We start from the raw sequence: 21,338 nt of genomic DNA on the forward strand, positions 1-21,338 counted from the left end.
GACTAAGAGGATGTTTTATTAATTTTTGTGTCACGTTTTAGTAGCTTTCTAAGAAATATAGTCTATCAGTGTTAAATGTGTGAGCAGCCTGCCTTCAGAATGTTGATCAGAAACGCACTCTTACTGGACTCTGCTTTTATTCCCTAAAAAACAGTGTAAAACTTGCATGAATTTGATTTTCCCAGAGAGCATTGCTGCCCTGGAAACAGGCTGAAGGAACTTTGGAAAAGGTGGAGTTGTTACCCCACTCCTAAGTTAGGGGCAAATACTTCAACCACGTAATTAAAGTTTTCTTCACAAAATAGGGGATTGTGAACAGACACTGGCAAGAATCCAAAATTCTAATTTCTGACTATGATTTAATTTCAATTTTAAATAAATCGGTTTTTAATTTAAAAAGAGTGAGCTTCATAACATTAGCAATGATTGCAACATTAAGCCCAGTGTTCACAATCTAGCAATATAAAACATTATTTATATCTGAATCGTAAACAGCCTTTTGAAATGGATTATGGTTTTTCTCCCTATTCTAATACAACCTGGAGGGTACTAAAAAGTGTTGTGTGAAATTAACATTCTGCTGACTTTCGCCTATAAATGAGAAGCGAGCTATTAACATTTGTGTATTTTCATTATGTAAATTGTGTTAACACATGCCCACAAATTGCCACCAGCAATGCAATAATTTTCTCTCAGTGATCATAATGTGTCCAAGTGAGTCATTTTGATTATGACATGCTAATTACATATTGCCTTTTTTCAGATTCAGAAAAACCAGGGATCTTTAATGGTAAGCTTTATGAGTTCAGAAAAAAATTCACTTTTCTTTTTCCTGATGGCTGCTTCCTTTGCATGCTTGAATGCCTTGTTTTAAACTTAGCAAATTGCATTTTGAAGAAAATGCAAACCTTTAACTGCCTGTATTAGATTAGGTACCATTAGAAATAATAGAACATCCTGAGCGTCAATGTTTTTATAAGAGTTTGCTGTTGTTGATTAATCTTGCTGTATTTTATTGCATTAATGATTTTTTCTTTCCACTCCACTGTAAAGATATTGCATGGAGGCTAATACTTTTTGCTCTCTTCTTTTCCATTGCAGCCTCTCCAGCTTCTGCAGTGCATTGTTGATGAGGTGAGGCATCGTCTTATGTGCTTTCACTCCTAAAGTCATTCCTAATGGTGTGGAAAGCTTATATTTTGTTTCCTAATGAAGCACAATGCCCAACATCCTTAGAGCAAGTTGTGTTGTATGGATCTGAGCTGTGTTACGTGAACTGGCCTTGTCCTGAATCCCGCTCTTCTGATTCTGGCCAAGAAACCCTGCAAAAACAGACTGTCCCGCAGGCTGGTCCTCGGGGGTATCAGATGCCCTCAAGACAGAACGCAGTAATATAAATTGACCCTCTCCCTGGCCAGATGGGGATGGAGCTGGAAATTAAACTGGTATCATTTTTTTCTTCAACAGATATTTAAAGTCATTCAGAAGGCAAGGGTCAGAGTTGAACATCAAGTATAAGCTGGATGAAATTTGCCTGCCTTGAGTTATTTACCCAAAGCATATCAGAGTGATAAAAGGGTTCAAAAACTCTTGGTCAACGGTTCAGCTTTAATTTCCTAATTAGGCATTTTTCTCAGAATATGCCCCTAACATCTTGTGTGTTCTAGTAGCTGAAAACCTGTATTCTCACATTTTAATTGAGCTTACCTCTGATCATCCTTATTCATTGAGTTCCACTGTTCCTTTGCCTTTATGGTGCTAATCTACCCGCCTTCAACTTTGTCTACTTCTTCTTCTTCTTTTTTTTTTTTTTTGAGACGGAGTTTCGCTCTTGTTACCCAGGCTGGAGGGCAATGGCGCGATCTCGGCTCACCGCAACCTCCGCCTCCTGTGTTCAGGCAATTCTCCTGCCTCAGCCTCCTGAGTAGCTGGGATTACAGGCACGTGCCACCATGCCCAGCTAATTTTTTGTATTTTTAGTAGAGACGGGGTTTCACCGTGTTGACCAGGATGGTTTCGATCTCTTGACCTCGTGATCCACCCGCCTCGGCCTCCCAAAGTGCTGGGATTACAGGCGTGAGCCACCGCGCCCGGCCTGTCTACTTCTTATTCTGACTTTAAATTCCTTTCTCCCATAGATCATCAGTCTTATAATACACAAGGCTCTCAAGAAACATTAACATTTTCTTTAAAAACTGAGCTTTTTGGGGCTTGGGTTTGCCTACTAGCAATGTTTATTTTTTAAACTTTAATTTTAAAATATTTAAAACACTTGTAATTAGAGAGGGAGGGCAATAAATGACTCAGATAGGAAAGTCTGAGAGAAAAAATTGTAATTCATAATCATTTCTCCCAATTAAACATCTGTATAACCAGTTATGAGATTTGGGAGAAAAAGATCCTCCTAGGAAAAAAACAAACACACACACATATCACAATAATAGTAAGAGTGGGGCTCCAACATCCTTAATGGTTGCATCAGTCAGTCCATATATCCCACGCAAGCCATAAACCCATGTTGATGTAAAAATGAAGGCATCCTCCTGAAACAAATGGAGGCTCCATTATCTCTAATATCAGACAGGCCCCCTGGATCTAATAGCTCATCAATATCCTCTGTCATCTTGGGTTCCAAAACATACTATCCCCATCAGAATCCTCCCAATTTAACTAGTTTTCCTGAGGTCCCCCTCCAGTTTTGCTTGGGGAAGTGCCTGGGGAAACTTGCCTACCCAGTTTCATGCACAGCCTCCTGTGTTTCCTGGGCTGTACCCGTTGGTCTGCCAGGCTCCTAGGCATCAGAAGAACATCCAGATAAAGACATTCCTCGCCAATACTATGTGTGTTTCTGGACAGCTCATCTGAAGATTTTCTGTATCAAATAGTTGTTTTCATTCCTTATTTAAAGTAGCAGTGATTGCTCTTCAATTTAAAATATCATGCTCATTTAATTTGGGCAAAATCATGAGACTTTTGAAATTACCGTAGGGAGATGTTGTATTTAAGTGAAGATCGATGAAGTACAATAATATATAACTTAAATGGCATATGTTTCTTCACAGCATTTCTTCCTTAGTCAAGAGAAAAAAATGTAACTTCAACATCTATTCCTATTTACTCTAAAGCCATCTTCATTGTGGAAACTTGGGAAATGAACATTGCCAAGTTGATCTTGGAACTGAGCTGATATTCTGCAATAAAAGTATTAGGAAAGGATTGGCTAAATGACCTGCCTTGGACAAGATGAATTATAGCATCTAAGAGAGGAAGGATTGGTGGGGTCCTGTGCTTACTGCGCTTCTCCTGTATGTCTATCAGAGTTCTCATTGCTGCGATGCAGTGTTCCTCATAGGGTGGTCCAAGGACTGACTGCATCAGAATTGCCTAAGGCTTTTGTTATAATGCAAATTCCTGGGCTCAGATCACTGAATTAGACTTTCTAGGGGTCCAGCCTAGAATCCACTAGCTTCCCAGGTAACTCTCTGCACACTAAAGTTTGAGAACCACTTCTCAAACTTCCCTAACTGCTTGCTAGGTCTAACTGTTCCCCTTTAGTTCCCACAGGGCAGTTAGCTAGCCATCTTCATTTGCATCTGACTTTTAGGCCTTTTATTTGTGAATGAATATGCCCCAGTCAAGATTTGAGTCGTTGTACTGCTTGGGAGTAGGATTTACCCCATTGTGAAATGGGTATCTGATGCTAGTATGTACTACTACCTGTTAGAGAAAAGTCAGATCAAAAAGTACTTCTCCTGAGGGTTCCTAATTCAGACAAGATGGGTATATTGGCATCATGTACAAAATAGCTATTGCAAAGCCCAGTGTAACATATTTTCTTATTGTGTGAATTCAGCTTGACCTCCTGTTGTGACCTGGCAAAGAGTGAAGATGTAGTAAAACACCACTAAGGTGGGCAAGAGCCAGTCCTGGAGTGGCCAGAGATGAATGTTAGAGCCAGTCTGGGAGTCAGGAGGTGGAATCATGGAACAAAGCCAGTGTTAGCAACCAGATGTCCAAACGGAAGACACCAAAAACTAAACAGGAGTAAGAATCATGACCATGAAACTCAGACCACAGATCAGGAACTGGGAGGGTAGCCAAGGTAACAGGAGAATTGAGCTCCAATCAGAAATCTGGGCGGTCCAATTAAATTTTGGTGGGTGGTGTTTCTCTGAGTTTGCGCTGGCTAGCTCAGGTGTAACAGAACTTCTTCCCTTAAGGTCCTTATGTAATCAGGTCCTCCCTCAGTCCCTGAATACCTGCATTGTAAAGTGCTTTGGTTCTTTGTAAGTGATGTGTGTCTATGTGTACCTGATGCCTTAGCCATCTGATAACTTTGGGGAATAAGTTGCCCCTGTTGTCCACATAACTGAAATTTATTACGTTAAGCTCTGACAGCTATGAGAAAATTTGCATTTTTAGAAAGAAGTGTTTCTAAAATCTATTTGTTTTTGCCAGCCTGTTGACAGAGTGTGGTGAATATCATTTAACCTTTTCTCAGTGACTTAGGCCCTTGTTCTGAACGTGGTACTGAACTTAAACTTTGATGTATTGATGCCCTCCAGGGCTGTAGAATTGTGTGAGGTTTACCTTGTTCTTTCACTGAATTTTACCAACCATTTTGCCAGAGTATTTGGCATTGACAGTGATATTGTTGGGCCTCTTGAATTGTATAGAGCCCTTTGCCCCAAGGCTGATCTGCCTTAGTAACTGTGCTGCTCTACATGGTGCTTTTCCTGTGCCCTCTTGTGATTGCCACTGTTCTCTATGGGCACGCCTCATTCTTGTCAGTGACTACCTTTTGCCTCAACAATCTGACCATCTGTCTTCAGTCTTCCTCTTTTTTTTTTTTGAGATGGAGTTTCGCTCTTGTTGCCCAGGCTGGAGTGCAGTGGCAAGATCTCTGCTCACTGCAACCTCTGTCTCCCAAATTCAAGTGATTCTTCTGTCTCAGCTCCCAAAGTAGCTGGGACTACAGGCACATACCACCACACCTGGCTAATTTTTTGTGTTATTAATAGAGATGGGGTTTCACTATGTTGGCCAGGCTGGTCTCGAACTCCTGACTTCAAGTGATTCTCCTGCCTTGGCCTCCCAAAGTGCTGGGATTACCTGCGTGAGCCACCGCACCTGGCCTGTCTTTGGTCTTTGCACTCCTGATAGTGACCTTACCAAAACTAAAAAGTACCATTTGAAATCAGCTACCCAAGGTGGTATATACAGTCAAATACAGTGGTTCACACTTGCAATCCCAGCACTTAGGGAGGCCATGGCAGAAGGATTCAAAACCGGTGTGGGGCAACACAGTGAGACCTTGTCTCCAAAAAATAAAAAAATTAGTCAGACATGTTGGCATGCACCTCTAGTTCTAACTACTCGGGAAGCTGAGGTGGGAGAATCACTTGAGCCCAGAAGGTTGAGGCTACAGTGAGCCATGATGGTATCATTGCACTTCAGCCTGAGTGACCGTGAGATCCTACCTCAAAAAAATAAATAAATAAGTAAATCATAAATTATAATCATAAAGAATAAAGTACTTAGGAATAAATTTAACAAAAGAAGTGGAAAGTTTTGTACACCAAAAACTACAAAGCATTATTGAAATAAATGGAAAGACCGGGCACGGTGGCTCACACCTGTAATCCCAGCACTTTGGGAGGCCAAGGCAGGTGGATCACGTGAGATCAAGAGTTCAAGAGCAGCCTGGCCAAAACAGCGAAACCCTCTCTCTACTAAAAATACAAAAATTAGCCAGGCAGGGTGACGGACACCTGTAATCCCTGCTACTCGGGAGGCTGAGGCAGGAAAATCACTTGAACCCAGGAGGCAGAGGTTACAGTGAACAGAGATCATGCCACTACACTCGAGCCTGGGCGACAGAAAAGACCCTCTCAAAAACAAAAGAATTGGAAGGACATTTTATGTTCACAAAGGGAGACTTAATATCATCACGATGGAAGTACTCTCAAAATTGATCTGCAGACTCAGTGTAATTCGTATTAAAACTCCAGTAGGCTTTTTTGCAGAAATGGATAAACTAATCCTAAAATTCCTATGGAAATGCAAGGGACTCAGAACAGCCAAAACAGTCATCGAAGGAAAAACAAAACAGTGTTGCAGGATTTATACTTTCTGATTTCAAAACTTATTACAAAATTACACTGATCAAGATAGTATGGTAGTGGTATAGGATAGACATATGGAATAGAATTCAGAGTCCAGAAATAAACCCGTATATGCATGGTCAATTGTTTTCTGATAACCAAGACCATTCTGTGGCAAAGAATCGTCTTTTCAACAAACGGTGCTGGGACCACTGGATATCCATATGCAAGAGTGAATTTGGACCTTTACCTTGCATCATACACAAAAATTAACTCAAAAGTAAATCAAAGACTTCAGTGGAAACATAGATGTAAATCTCCATGACCTCAGGTTAGCAATGGCTTCTTAGCTATGACATCAAGAGCAGAAGCAAACAAAAACGAAAGGTGGGCTTTGTCCAAATTTGAAAGTTTTGTGTGTCAAAGGGCACTATCAAGACAGTGAAAAGCCAGTCCACAGAATGGAGAAAATATCTGCAAATCATACATGTGATAAAGGTCTGCTATTCGGAATGTATGCAGAACTCTTACAACTCACTGATTAAAAGACAAACAGCTGAATTTTAAAATGGGGAGAGGATTGAAATATATGTTTCTCTGAAGAAGATATACAAATGGTTGATAAGCACATGAAAATATGCTCAACAATTAAGGAAATGTAAATCAAAACCAGAATGAGAGACCACGTCATGCCCACTAGGATGGCTGTAATTTAAGAAAAAAGAAAAACCAGGAAATAAGTGGTGACAAGAATGTAGGGAAATTGGAATCCACATACGTTGCTAATGGGAACATAAAATGGTTACACAGTTGCTGTGGTTATACAGATGAACGGTTATACAGTTTGACCATTCATCAAAAAGCTAAACATAGAACAATTATATGATCTCGCAGTTCCACTCCTGGAGTATGGAAAACATATGTCCACATAGAAACATACATGAACGTTCATAGCAACACTATTCATAATAACCCAAACGTAGGCAGAATCCAAAAGTTCACATTGGACTATTACTCAACGATAAATAGGAATGAAGTACTGATAAATACTGCAATATGGATATACCTTGAAAACATGCTAAATGAAAGAAACCAGACACACAAAGCCGCATAGTCTATGAAATGTCCACGATAGGGAAGTCCGTAGAGACAGGAAGTCGGTGAGTTAGTGATTGCCAAGGACTGGGCGGAGAAGGCAATTGAGAACGACTGTCACAGGTGCAAGGTTTTTTTCTGTTTTTTAGGGTGGTAGAAATATTTTGCTACTGGGTTGTTACTTTAAAAGAGTAAACTGTATTTTTTGTGAATTGTATTTAAAATTTAAATTTCAAAGAGAGAAATAGAAAGCAGAGAGTTTCTCTGTGATGGCCTCTGTGTTTAGCTTCCCAGCTGGATAGGATGGCCTTCAGCAGAAGAAAAGGGAAGACACACTTAAACCGCATTCCATTTGTAGAAGACTACCACAGCTAGAAAAATTGGTGTTTTTATTTACTTCAAGGAACATTTACTGAGCTCCTGCTTGGGCCACGATCTCTACCAGGTCCTGGGACAAAATTCCTGTGCTAGATGACTTCATAATCATCTAGTGGAAGACAAACTCATGAACTAGATTTGATTCATTATGTTAAAAACTATAATAAAGCTGTGTAAACAGTTCTGTGCAAGGTTGGAAGGTGTGGGAAGATAACAAAGCATGAGAGAAGAGATGATATTCGAGCTGCGCTTTAGAATACCTTGATAGTCACAAAATGAAAATGGGGAGAAGATTGTCCCAGCAGAGGGAGGAACACAACCATACGTGTCTGAAGTGTGAGGTGGCTTTCAAGACTAATGGTTGGCCCAAAGTAAAGCTAGAAAAAAATACAGGAAGCATCTCAAATACTGTACCAAGAAGCTTAGGTATTACCCTGTAGCCAAGAGAGATGCTTGGAAGGTTTGACATGTTGAGATCTGTGGTTTTTTTTCTAAGACAGTTCTGCTGAGGTGAGTAGTAGGAGAAATGAGACTGAGGGAGAAGTTTAGAAGCTATTTATTCATTCATTCATCCATTCATTCATTCAGAGTCTTGCACTGTCACCCAGGCTAGAGTGTGCAGTGGCATGATCTTGGCTCGCTGCAACCTCTGCCTCCCAGGTTCATGCAATCCTCCCACCTCAGCCTCCTGAGTAACTAGGATTACAGGTGTGCACACCACCTCCGGCTAATTTTTTTTTGTATTTTTAGTAGAAACAGGGTTTCACCATGTTGGCCAGGCTGGTCTCGAACGCCTGACCTCATGTGATCTGCCCATCTCAGCCTCCCAAAGTGCTGGGATTACAGGTGTGAACCAACCATGCCTGGCGTTTAGAAGCTTTTTAATAACGTGGTTATAAAGCAGGCTCTTCCCTCCTTTTCTCCTCCTTTTCCCAATCCTCCATTTTCTCGTCGCCTTTTGTTCAGTGTCACCCTCTTCTAGAACAGAAATGTTAGCTGCCTCTTAGTCTGCCTGACTGACATGCATAGAAGTGTCTAGCTGTGTGATTAACCTCCATCCTTCTCACAGAGCATCCAGGCTGGGCCAGCATCAAACAGTGCCTCCTCCACCACTGGTCGTCTTCACTAGCATTTCTAGAAAGCATCAGGGGAGCCATATCCAAGCGAAGAGTCCATGTGAGGCCTCTTGTGAGTCCAGGTGTTTGGTGGGTAGATGGTTGTCCCTATTCATAATGATTCTTTTCAGTACCACCATAATGGCATGCACATGCCAGTCAGGCAGATAAGTAAACAGCAGAGGCTCTCTTATGTCTTCATTAAGTTTTATGGTTACATAGAGTCATAAGAACTTGCAGAAGACATAGACTTTTATAAGTGGGATTTTGTAATGATGAGCTGTTAAATTCATGGGTTATTGCCAAGAAAGTCTGTTCCCATCTTAAGCAAATCCACTTTAGTCCTTCTCATCCTGAGAGACCCCAGGCCAGGCCCCACAGCAAGGATGCCCGCCCTTGTTTTGCTCATGACTCAGCCAGCCACCCTCTTTCATTGTCCTCCCCACATCCTCACTGTGGCATTCCTGTTGATCCCCATTTTTTCAGCTACAAACCTAATGGAGAAAGCCAGCATCTCTCCCCGACACTAGGGCACAAAGGCTCTCTTCCTAGAGCTGTGGCTTGCCACAGTCCTCCCTGTCTATTGGCCCAGAACCCTGGCATTGTTACAATATTTTTAGGAGGGACACTATGTTTTGAGTATCATGTGCATTCCAAATGAACTCTAGGATAAACCACCTGTTCCTGATTGAAGGAGTCTGCCCTTAATATGGCAACATTTTCTCTCTCTCTCACCCTCTTCTTTTTTTTTCTTTTGAGATGAAGTTTTGCTCTTGTTGCCCAGGCTGGAATGCAGTGGCGCGATCTTAGCTCACTGCAACCTCTGCCTCCCGGGTTCAGGTGATTCTCATGCCTCAGCTTCCTGCATAGGTGGGATTACAGGCACATGCCATTACACCTGGCTAATTTTTGTATGTTTAGTAGAGATGGGGTTTTATCTTATCGATCAGGCTGGTCTCAAATTCTTGACCTCAGGTGATCCACCTGCCTCGGCCTCCCACAGTGTTGGGATTACAGGCATGAGCCACCGCATCCGGCCTTCTCACCCTTTTCTAATGCTGCTTGCTTTGATCAAGAATAGGAAGAAAGAAATAAGATACACATAAGTTTTGAATACATTTGTGCCTAGTGGAATGTGAAAGTTGTGTTTTTCCCAGCTTTAATGAGGTACAATGAACAAATAGAAAGAATATGTATTTGAGGTGTACAATGTGATGTTTTGACAAACATATACATTGTGAAAGGATTACCACAATCAAGCTAATATATCCAACCCCACACACAGTTACTGTGTGTGTGTGTGTGTGTGTGTGTGTGTGTGTGTGTGTGTGTGTTGATAACCTTATGATCTACTCCTTTGGCAAATTTTAAATATATAATATAGCATTATTAACTATAATCACCATGCTATATTTATCTTCTAAAAGTAAGTTTGTACCCTTTGACTTACACCTCCCCATCTCCCCCTGCCTCCAAGCCCCTGGTAACCACTCTTCTACTTTGCGACTATGAGTGCAACTATTTTAGATTCCTCATATTAAATGAGATCATGCGGTGTTTGTCTTTCTGTGTCTGACTTACTTCACTTATCGTGTTCAGGTGTCTGAACCTTCAGGTTCTTACGCTGCTGCAAATGACAGGATTTCCTTTTTTAAGGCCGAATAGATTCCACTGTGGTGTGTATGGTGTGTGTCCACACCACGTTTTCTTTATTCGTCTGTTGACTCATCCTTCGGTTGGTTTCATATCTTGGCTGTTGTGAATAACGCTGCAGTGAGCATGGCAGTGCAGTTCCTCTTCAGGACAGTAATTTTATTTCCTTTAGATCCATACCCAGAGGCCGGATTGCTGAATCATGGTGTAGTTCTGTTTTTAGCTTTTGGAGGAACATCCCCTGTGCCGTTTTCCGTAACGGCTGTACCAACTTACATTCCCACAAATAGTGTATAAGGGTTCCCTTATCTCCACATCCTTACCATCCCTAATTGCCTTTTGACTTTTTTATAATAGCCATCCTAACAAAATGTGAGGTGACATTTCACTGTGGTTTTTATTTGCATAAAAAATAGTATTTCTAAAAGACATTTTTAAATAAAATATATCTTCCCATTGATACAGTAGTTAATTTTCACACATTTCTAAAAGCCCTTGACCTCTTTATGTTGCTCAAAAACCCAACCTATAAAATAGATGAACATGAGGCTATTTTGGCTTGGTCAGAGGATGAGAGATTTGGATCTGCACCCCCTTTCCCACAGCACCTGCATAAAAGAACTGGGAGTTCCATGGATTATAGTTTGAAAACCACTGATGATAACCCAAACAGTCATTCTGTAAACCAGTGTTAATCCCAGAGCCAGGTACTGGGGATGGAGAATGAATAAGATGCTCTTGCCTCCTCCAGTCGAGGAGGCAGACAAGTAAACAGTCATATATACAGATCACTGAACTGCAGGTAGTGTGAGTAGTATGAGACTTGATGGCCTGGGCTCTCAGAGGACCATAGTGACTGTCATTTTCACCACTCACATAAATGGGTATTTACAGTATGGCATTTAATCATGTTTGTAGCCATGTAAATTATATCATTAAAGTGTGGACAAGGTGCTGGGGAAACACCTGAGGAGAGAACTCGGGGTGGAGATAGGGGCTACCAGGGAAGCTCTGCAGAGGAGAGGAGGCAGAAGGATAGCCAGTAAGAGCCTTGGAGATCTCTGAGGCCCCTGCAGGGGGTCCAGTATGGCAGGGGTGCTTGGGCAAGTATTATGAGATGAACCAAGGGCCACATTTTGAAGAATCTTTATATCCCATGCTTAGAGATATTTGTGCCGGAGGGAGGATGGGGAGACTGAAAGAGTTTTAAGCAAGGGATCAACATAGCCAGATTGTGTTTTAGAAAAATCACGGTAGCAGGGCTATGGAAGATGGATTGGAAAGGACATTGAAGTTGTAGCTCCGATCAGAAATTGGAGAGGTTTAGTCAGGACAGCCTTACCATGTTTGAAGGGCATTTAGGAGACAGAACTAACTGCATTTGGTGAGTAACTGGATATAATGGAGGGTAGGGCGATAGGGTCAGGGATGAAGCACAGGGTTTGGGCAGTCGGGTACATGGTGGTACCCTCCTGAGATGGGGCACACGGAAAGAGAGGCATGTTCAAGGGATGATTCTGTTCATGGGAGATCACCAAGCACCTCGTTCAAAATCATATTCATGGCCGGGCACGGTGGCTCACGCCTATAATCCCAGCACTTTGGCAGGCCGAGGTGGGTGGATCACGAGGTCAAGAGATTGAGACCATCCTGGTCAACAAGGTGAAACCCCGTCTCTACTAAAAAATACAAAAATTAGCTGGGCATGGTGGTGTGCACCTGTTGTCCCAGCTACTTGGGAGGCTGAGGCAGGAGAATTGCTTGAATCCAGGAGGCAGAGGTTGCAGTGAGCCGAGATCATGCCATTTTACTCCAGCCTGGTTAACAACAGCAAAACTCCGTCTCAAAAAAAAAAAACACACATATTCATTCCTGTTCCAGATCCAGTTATGAGTTTGACCACTAGATTCTTAAGTTCCCAGACTTGATTTCTTTCTGTGTTTTAGTTTTGTTTTGTTTTTTGAGTCTTGCACTGTCACCTGGGCTGGAGTGCAGTGGCGTGATCTCAGCTCACTGCAACCTCTGCCTCCCAGGTTCAAGCGATTCTCCTGCCTCAGCCTCCCAAGTAGCTAGGATTACAGGCACCCACCACCATATCCAGCTATTTTTCTGTGTGTGTGTATTTTTAGTAGAGATGGGATTTTACCATGTTGGCCAGGCTGGTCTCGAACTCCTGACCTCGTGATCCGCCTCCCAAAGTGCTGGGATTACAGGTGTTAGCCACCGTGCCCAGCCTAGATTTTTAATTTCTATCTTTCTAGTACTGCACCTAACATCCTGTAGGCTCTTGTAAATATTCATGAAATGACATTTATGCATCAATCTCAACACCTGTTTTTTTCAAGACTTCAGAAACACACATCCAAAAAGTGACAGAGAATATGTGATGAGAAGGTGTTTAGCTAATATATGGTCCTTGACCAGAATTCAGAAGTCTAAGCCTTAACCTTTATGGTTTACAATGTTTCCCCAAGTCACATGCTTTCCCCACAACACTCCAGTTTACCAACAAGGAAACTGACTGACAATCAAAGGGAAGGTTCCTTCTGTTATACTGGCATTGATTTGATGAAAGCAAAAAGTGACCACTGAATATTTTGGCATCAAAGAAAGAGGTTTTTTATAAAGCTGTGAAAGAAGACAGCTTAGTATTGCAGACATGCTCAAAGGGCACAGGTATTCTGCAGCACAGTTCAGTTTTGCTGTTTCTATGAATGACCCCATATGTTTCAGTTAATTGAATTCTATCTGGCGTACTCTGTTTAATTTGGCAGTGAGGAGCATGAATCCTTTTAGAAAGATTTCTGTTGAAATACAGTAAGTTTGGCTCTTAAATGTGTTATCTTAAAAAAAATTCATTCATGATATAGAATCACTCATTCCTAGGCAGGTTGCCTGAGAAGCCACTGGGCTATGAAAATAGCCGGTGCCGGGGGTGAGGGGTGCTGATAGTAAGAATGATTGCCTAATAATACCTCCCTGAAATTCAAAAGTGGGATTAGGTCAGGCACTGTGGCTCATACCTGTAATCCTAGCACTTTGGGAGGCCAAGGCAGGCAGATCGCTTGAGCTCAGGAGTTTGAGATCAAGCTGGGCAACATGGTGAGACCCCCATTTCTACAAAAAATACAAAAATTAGCCAGGCATGGTGGCACGTGCCTGTATTCCCAGCTACTCGGGAGGCTGAGGTGGGAGAATCGCTTGAACCTGGGAGGCAGAGGTTGCAGTGAACCAAGATCACACTACTGAACTCTAGCCTAGATGACAGAGCAAGACTCTGTCTAGAAAAAAAAAAGTGGGATTAACTAACTTCAGAGGAAATAATACCTACTCATCTTTACCTGAAAGACTTTGCCATGACGCTGGCTTCTGAAGTGAGCAAGAAGTAAAAGGAACACCACCCCCTCCTATTCCCAGCATCCCAAGGATGGCGTGGCCTATTCTTGTCACAGCACATAACTGCAGGTGGTTAAAGGGAGACAGGACCTGCAAACCCACAGTGTCTGACCACAGTGACTAGCTCTAACCACTCCCACAAACAGGTTTCTGTGTTGTGGGATTTCATGGTGCTTGCAGCTTATATTAGTTAATGACTGAGGCAATAGAAACTCAGTAAGTTTTTTTTGTTTGTTTTGTTTTGAGACGGAGTTTCGCTCTTGTTGCCCAGGCTGGAGTGCAATGGCGCGATCTCGGCTCATCGCAACCTCCACCTCCTGGGTTCAGGCAATTCTCCTGCTTCAGCCTCCTGAGTAGTGGGATTACAGGCACGCGCCACCATGCCCAGCTAATTTTTTGTATTTCTAGTAGAGACGGGGTTTCACCATGTTGACCAGGATGGTCTTGATCTCTTGACCTCGTGATCCACCCGCCTCGGCCTCCCAAAGTGCTGGGATTACAGGCGTGAGCCACCGTGCCCGGCCAGTCTCAATCTCTTGACCTCATGATCCATCCGCCTCGGCCTCCCAAAGTGCTGGGATTACAGGTGTGAGCCACCACACCCGGCCAGAAACTCAGTAAGTTAATACAAGCATATACACACAGTGGTCCTGTCCTCTAGCAATATTGTCAACTAGACCTGTGTTTCAAAGTGTTGGGAATATATCATTGGGATGCTGAAAACTGATATTCCCCTTTTATGTAAGGCAATCTTTAGAAATCTGATACCTTCTTTGAAAAGTCCAGCATGTTTAAATTAATTCAGTTTGGCTGGTTTGAGAATTGAAAATAGGTTAGCATTAAGGCCAGGATTCCTTTAGTAATTACTTTTTCTATTGGTAATAACTGTTTCTTTAGAAATGACATTAACATTCTACCAAAACACAGCAGTAATCCAAAAGTTAATGTTCTGTTCATTTATAATTATATTTAATTCATATTTATGAGTTGTCAGAAGGGAGGAGTAAGAAAGAAGTGAATAGAAAATGTTACAGAAGACATAAGTTAAAAGAAAATTTTTTCCCAGTAGTCTGAAGGATGTACAAAGTCACTTGAAGTAAAAATACATATATATTTAAACAGTCATATAAAATTAGATTTTATTTATTATTGCTGAAAAAAATCTTTTTTTTTATTACTTCCAAGTGGCACTGAGTGACCTTATCCATTTCTTCTTTTTTACTAACCAACATATTAACATAAGCATCCCAATAATTTTGATTTAGTAAATCAATTAGATTTGTGGGGATTTTTTAACCAGGAAAAATTCTGCATCTTTAGGCAGTCATTGAGCAAGTAGCTTTGTGTTATTTCCTTTGAATCATCCATGAAGCCTGATGTATTATTAATGAATTAATTTCTTGGTGGTGAAGGTCTGTGAATGGGCAGTTGCCTGGTGGGGCCAGTTTTGGCTGCTGTCATTTAACATGTGTTGCTCTATTGTGAAGTCTTACCCAGCCGTAGGACAATGCTCATTTAATCCACCATGATGGGACCTACACACCCTGAGCCCAAGTTGGATGCCAGGGTCAGTTACCCAGCAGCTTGGGCTGGGGCACTGCTCTGCTTCACTGCTAAATTGCTGTAATCATTTTGCCGGCCGTTAATTTTCTCTAAACCAGGGAAAATGTATATGTGAGCAGTACAAATGTTCTCAAAAGTGATTCCAAACTGGTCAGCCGGGGTGTTGCCTCCATTCCAGAATGGAGGCAGCATTCCAGGGAGTGTCAAGTTCCTTCCTTCCTCCTGGAAATGGAAGCGTCTGGGCCCACGAGATCCCTGATGTTCTGAGGTCCAGAGTAGCAGATGGCATTATGATTTTCCAAATCCTGATGAACATTCTAACTGAACTTTTTCATTTCACAGTATGTAGTTCTGTTTTTTTTCATTTCCTCTCCTTCCCTCCCTCCCTCTTTCCCTTTGTTCCTCTCATAGTAACTAATTTTAAACTGGTGTAGTGTCTCCTTAAATCAGCTTTAAATTCCCTTCTCTCTCTCTCTCTATTGTATGAAACCAATAATAGCACAATTTCACATATAATTCCCAACCTTCGAATTGCAGCTGAAGCAGCCTTTGAATTTGTTTAAAAATATGTAAGCAAATACAGCCAATGCTCATACACCACACAGCCACTGGTAGTTCTGTTCTCCCCCTTTTCTGTGGCTGGCAGTGCAGGTGGCAAATGGCAAAAATTATTTTAACTAACAGTTGAGTGAACATTCAAGAGGATGTATAGTGTGGTGATGTGGACTTCGGATATACAGTGAGTTCTCAGAGTCTGACTTGATAGTGTTATGGCTTGTTGGTTTTTCAGGACACAGACCTGCCAGGTTCTTGTACTTTCACAGTGTGCGGATGTGGTTCAGATGTTTCAATCTTAATTCTTTATCTATGAAAAGATCCATTTTTTTTTTCATTTAAGCACCTATTAAGGATTTTTTTCCTCTCCTAGATTGTTCTCTTTTGTTTTTAATATAGTTTATGATCTACCCTTAATTAAGACTGCTTTTAATCAGCACTTCTGCTGTAGAACCAGGTGAAATGCCAGTGTGTATATTAACACTGTAATTTAGGTACTAGATCAAACATGTATAGCTGGACTTTTCTTGAGGAAAAAAGTTGACCTGACCAGTGTATGAAATTCAAACACTGTATAGGGACAAGGTAAAAGCACAGGTAGGAATTGCTGAATAATTACCTTTAGAGCAGCCTGAGCAGGAGCCTTCCCACGAGGGTGAGCTCATTTAATGGTTCCTAAAACTCAATCTTGTGGATGTCAATGGTCATGCTTGATTATTTGCAGCACTGTTTTATGAAAAAGCAGTAGAAATGCATTGGGAGGCTGCAGAGAAAGAGGACAATAACAGGTTTTACTTTTGTAAATGAAATCCCTCGGTATGAGACAAGTATGTTTTTGCTGCTCTGCCTCAGCCACTGAAAAGGGAGATGTGTGTGGATGTTAGTGTGTGAGCGAGTGTGTACTGTTCATGTAGGCACCTCTAAAAAATGCTGTGTACTCTGGCTTATGACCAAGAAGAGACCTAAAATAAAAAGAGAAACAAGATGTTCATTGGCTTCGGAAAGGAAGCAATTATAAATACAGTTTAAAAGATTAATCTGTTTTCCATTTCTCCACTCACCTATTTTCAAGAAATGTTATGAAACACCAAGATCTTTACCATATGTTTACAAAATTTCTGAGTCAATATAAATCTTTTAAATGACAAAACAAACAAAAAACCACAAGCAGACTGAATGAAGAGTTCATTTTGACATTACTGACCAAGATCATTTCTCTTTTATCCCAGTACCGAAGAACTTCCAAAAACACATTTAGGAGAGGAAGAAAATAGGAAAAAAATCGCTATAATCTCAAATTTCAGTTACTCAGAGACAGATTCCTTTAGACCTGTTCATTTATGTTTTGTTTTTTATAAGCCATCTGGTAGTGATGTTCACTTGGCTAACAGCTGGTTCTCCTTGATTAAAGGGTTTATGGGTAGGATGGGCGTTTCAGTGGCAGAAATTCAGGCCTTTAGCCCATGGTTCCAGGTCCACCTGAGACAAGTTAAATGAGCTGCTACTGTCAGCCCAGACCCAGTGGACAGAACTTCACACCAAAATGCCCACACCTGTAATTTGTCACACCTGGCAACCCAGAGCATGGGATGACCCAGTGTGGAAATTGAATCATCTTTCACTTTCTCTGCTCAAGACTTGATGTGGAGTGGGATGAGTAAAAGCGGGCTTTCTGTTCTCCAGCTGAGTGGGGTTAGAGGCTTTCTTCTCTGGTATGACATCTATAAAGCCTTCCTAAGTTCAGAGCCTCGCTTTCACCCTGATGTTTTCCCTCGTAACACCCCGAGAAGTAGGTCAGTTCCATCTGCATCATGAAATCAAAAATACACTAAGAGTCAAAATGCTGATTGTTTCCTCATGGAGTGGTCACATTTTAAAAGAAACTCAGTGTTAGAACAAGCATTGATTGAGTTTATACAAATCTGCTGTGTAGTTATGGCTAGTCACACTCTAAACGAGACTCATTCTGGGACCAGGAGCATCTATTCATCCCCTTGCTACCTTTCTCCTTCTGATGACATGTGACTGCTTTTTTCTCCCCCGTCTACATTCTGTCACAGCAGATATAAACCTTGAGGACCTTTAAAGTATTAAAATGTAGCTGCTTTCCCAGAATCTCACGTTAGTTTACATCTTGGACAGGTTGTTTTTGATCTGAAGATTAGCTTCTATGGAGAGCCTTAGAGGTGAGGGTCCAGCTTTTTTCATGTTTTCTTTAGATTTTTTTTTTTTAACTCAGGTTTCTCCCCAGGCGAGTACAGATTTGCCCTATGTTCTGCCAGTTGTCTTATAAAGATGCTACTTTAAGGCAGTGAACAGTGGAGGATCAGAAACCAATTTGGGGTCTGACAGGCAAAATGCTATCCTGTTGGGCATGAAGTCCCTAGAATTACAAGTGACTTTTGATCCCAGCACTGAGGATAGAAATGGAGCGATCCAATAGAGCTTTGCCAGTTAGTATGAATCCCAACGCATAAGAGTAGACATTGTTGGGCCAGGCCAAAGGAACGTCTGACATGAATTAAAAGATTTACTTTTAAAATATGGAGCATGACTCTCAATATTGGTCAGACTACAGGTGACTTTCCAGTGTTGAACACCTGTCGGTTCGACGGCTTGACACTGTAAGTCTAGAAGTGGGCTATTAAGAAAAAGTTAGAGGACCATACTGGTTTAATCCAAACACGGTATAACTGCCCTCAGAACTCACCAGCGCAGCCAACACCTTGAGATTTTTGAGAAGTTGTCCTAACTTCCTTTGCTTTACTGCTAATATGCATAAGGTTTGAAGGAATGTCTGGTTTGTATAAGGAGAAGGGAATAGGACCCAGACTACAACATTCAAGGTCCCTCCCACCCTCAGGTGCTGTCTGGGAGAGAGGAAAGAAGAAAGTAGGAGAGCAAAGAAGGTATCTCACACAGCGCAGACTCTTACACTTTACTCCCCATGACTCTCGTCTGTGAACTCATGTCTGCCAGCCAAACTGAACCAAACCTCAGTGCTCCACTGTTCGTCCTGAGTGCCCAGCTTTGGCACTCTTATGTGGCCACTTCCTCCATCCTGCAGGGCTGGTTATTAGGGGTGCACATCTTATCCCTCTGAACAATACACAAATTCCTTGAGAATACGGATTAAGTGTCAGCCATTCCACAATGCCAGACTCATTGCATTCCATCCACATGGTAGATGCCCACAAAAGCTGTTGAATGAATGAATGAATAATGAATGATTGTATCATTTTTACACAGTAGTTTATGTTATACCTTATCTATGTCTGATCTTAACAACGACATCATTGTCAGATCCCATTGTCACCTTTAATTATGAATTACAGGCAAAAGTGCAATCCTCAGAACTTTTTTTTTTAAGCAAAGGGCCCTTAAGTTTTTCCCAGTTGAGTATTTATGCCAGCTTTCTCCCTTACACAAAGCAGAGTTCTGCTAAGAATCTGAGCCTCATCTGATTGTTTTTAAATAGTCCCTGTCCCTTACTTTTCTTTTTAAACTTTGTATTTTGACATAATTTTACATGCAGTTGTAAGAAATAATACTGAGAGCCGGGCGCAGTGGCTCAAGCCTGTAATCCCAGCACTTTGGGAGGCCGAGGCGGGTGGATCACAAGGTCAAGAGATCAAGACCATCCTGGTCAACATGGTGAAACCCCATCTCTACTAAAAATACAAAAAATTAGCTGGGCATGGTGGCGCGTGCCTGTAATCCCAGCTACTCAGGAGGCTGAGGCAGGAGAATTGCCTGAACCCAGGAAGCAGAGGTTGCGGTTAGCCAAGATCGCGCCATTGCACTCCAGGCTGGGTAACAAGAGCAAAATTCCGTCTCAGAAAAGAAAAAAAAAAAAAAAAGAAATAATACTGAGAGATCCTATGTACCTTTTACCCAGTTTCCCTCCACAGTAACATCTCATAAGTATAGTACAGTGTTTATACTGTAGATAGAAAATTGTTACAGATACAAGACACAAACCACTGACGTTATTCAGATTTACCAGTTTCACATGCACTTGTATGGTGGTGGAGAGTTGTGGAGTGGAGAGTAGATTAATGACACACATTCTTCTAAAGCCAAGAAACATTATAGTTTCAAAAAAGAATATTCCTTGAATATTGAAAGCATTTTTCTCATTGTTGCTTTCTGTATTTGGAGTGTCCAGCTTACCTGCCCGCTCTAAAGGTCACTAAATACACTGACTGGCACACTGACTCTGTAAGTGAACTAGCAGCAACTGTGGTTGGAATTGGATCTTCTCTTGCCTCGTCTTCTCCACTAGCTATTTGAGTGTGCAGGTACACACACACACACACACACACACACACACACGCTTTCTGCTACTTGCCTTTTTTTATGCCTGAGTACCTTGCTGACAAGTGCTAATAACAAAATACCCAGAGAGAGTCCACTTGAAGTTAACATACATTAAGCATTCTGAACTTGTCCTTTTGCTCATAGATTGTGCATAATTAATAATTAAACAGTTTCAGTTGTAATGGTTTGACCTTCTTGAACTGTTCATTATTCACAAGGCAAAGGCATCACTCAAACTTTTTCCTATTGTCCTTCGCTGTTCTCTAGCGTGCTGTGTGCTTGTGTTCCAGTTATTTAGCAAAAGGGGCTGACCAGGTACTTACTGAAACCTCTGAGGCTTGGAAACTGTCCTCCTTGATGACCAGAATTGCTTACTAAAATGGTTTATGGCAGCTGTTTTTATATAACAGTTGCCTGCTTGATAACAAGACCCAGCTTGTGTCCCTTCAGCAGGACCCTAAAGTTGATTTGAGACTAGACTCTCAGATTGAGGCTTTTGGTTAAGGTTGTGTCCACTGCTTCATTCTATACCTCCATGCTTAGAAGTTCAACGGAAAAGCATCCGAAAAAGGCCCTTAAGGTGAAGTATGGCACCCAAGGTCTTAAAGAGAGTGACTTGCCTTAACAATTTAGAGTCGGTGTCAGCCAGTACTGAGAATTACCAGTGTAACTGCTTCTTCAACCCATATTTATATTTTTGAAATATATTTCTCCATCTTGCCACAACCTATATTTCATAGAGGGCATTTTTGAGAAGTAGCAGCAATGACTTTACTAGAGTCTCTGAACCCCTTGGGATGACTGGATACTTTCCCTTCCTGTGAGCTACAGCGAAACTGGAGCACAAATTTACTATATGCCTCCCTCCCTCCTCACAGATTTGAATTAGATAACAAAATAGGCAGGTTCTTGGAGATCTTTCACATCCTGATCAAAACTAACTTTGTAATTTTATTTGCTTTAAAAAGAGCAAAGTGTTCTGTAAAATCCTGCAGTGCAGTGCGGTGAACACTCCCAGATATATTCATTTGCTTTCCTATGGAGTTGTAACAGCCTGCATACTTCTGTGGAGTTGGAGGCTCTCAGAAAATGCCTTTGCCCAGTGTTTATGTGTGGCATTCTCACCATCCCCTACCACTCAGTCTTCTGCATCTCAGAA

The 21,338-nt window shown here is 41.6% G+C and overlaps 1 protein-coding gene across 24 annotated transcripts in view; it reads left to right on the forward strand.

Moving 5' to 3' along the window:
* Positions 1-21,338, forward strand: part of MAP2K5 (mitogen-activated protein kinase kinase 5) — a 279,080-nt gene that overhangs the window by 209,616 nt on the left and 48,126 nt on the right. For 17 of the 24 annotated variants that reach the window (XR_013520769.1, XR_013520771.1, XM_054239383.2 and 14 more), the window contains 2 exons: positions 764-790; positions 1,102-1,134. Coding sequence is in view for 21 of the 24 variants with exons in the window: in XM_054239383.2 (XP_054095358.1) it covers positions 764-790; positions 1,102-1,134 (60 nt within the window). In the remaining 3 variants the exon portion in view is untranslated. The remainder of the gene's footprint in view (positions 1-763; positions 791-1,101; positions 1,135-21,338) is intronic. The other 7 variants (XR_013520770.1, XM_078333476.1, XM_054239378.2 and 4 more) reach the window with 1 other exon arrangement.

This window comes from Callithrix jacchus, chromosome 8, assembly GCF_049354715.1.
Source record: "Callithrix jacchus isolate 240 chromosome 8, calJac240_pri, whole genome shotgun sequence".
Classification (NCBI taxonomy): domain Eukaryota; kingdom Metazoa; phylum Chordata; class Mammalia; order Primates; family Cebidae; genus Callithrix; species Callithrix jacchus.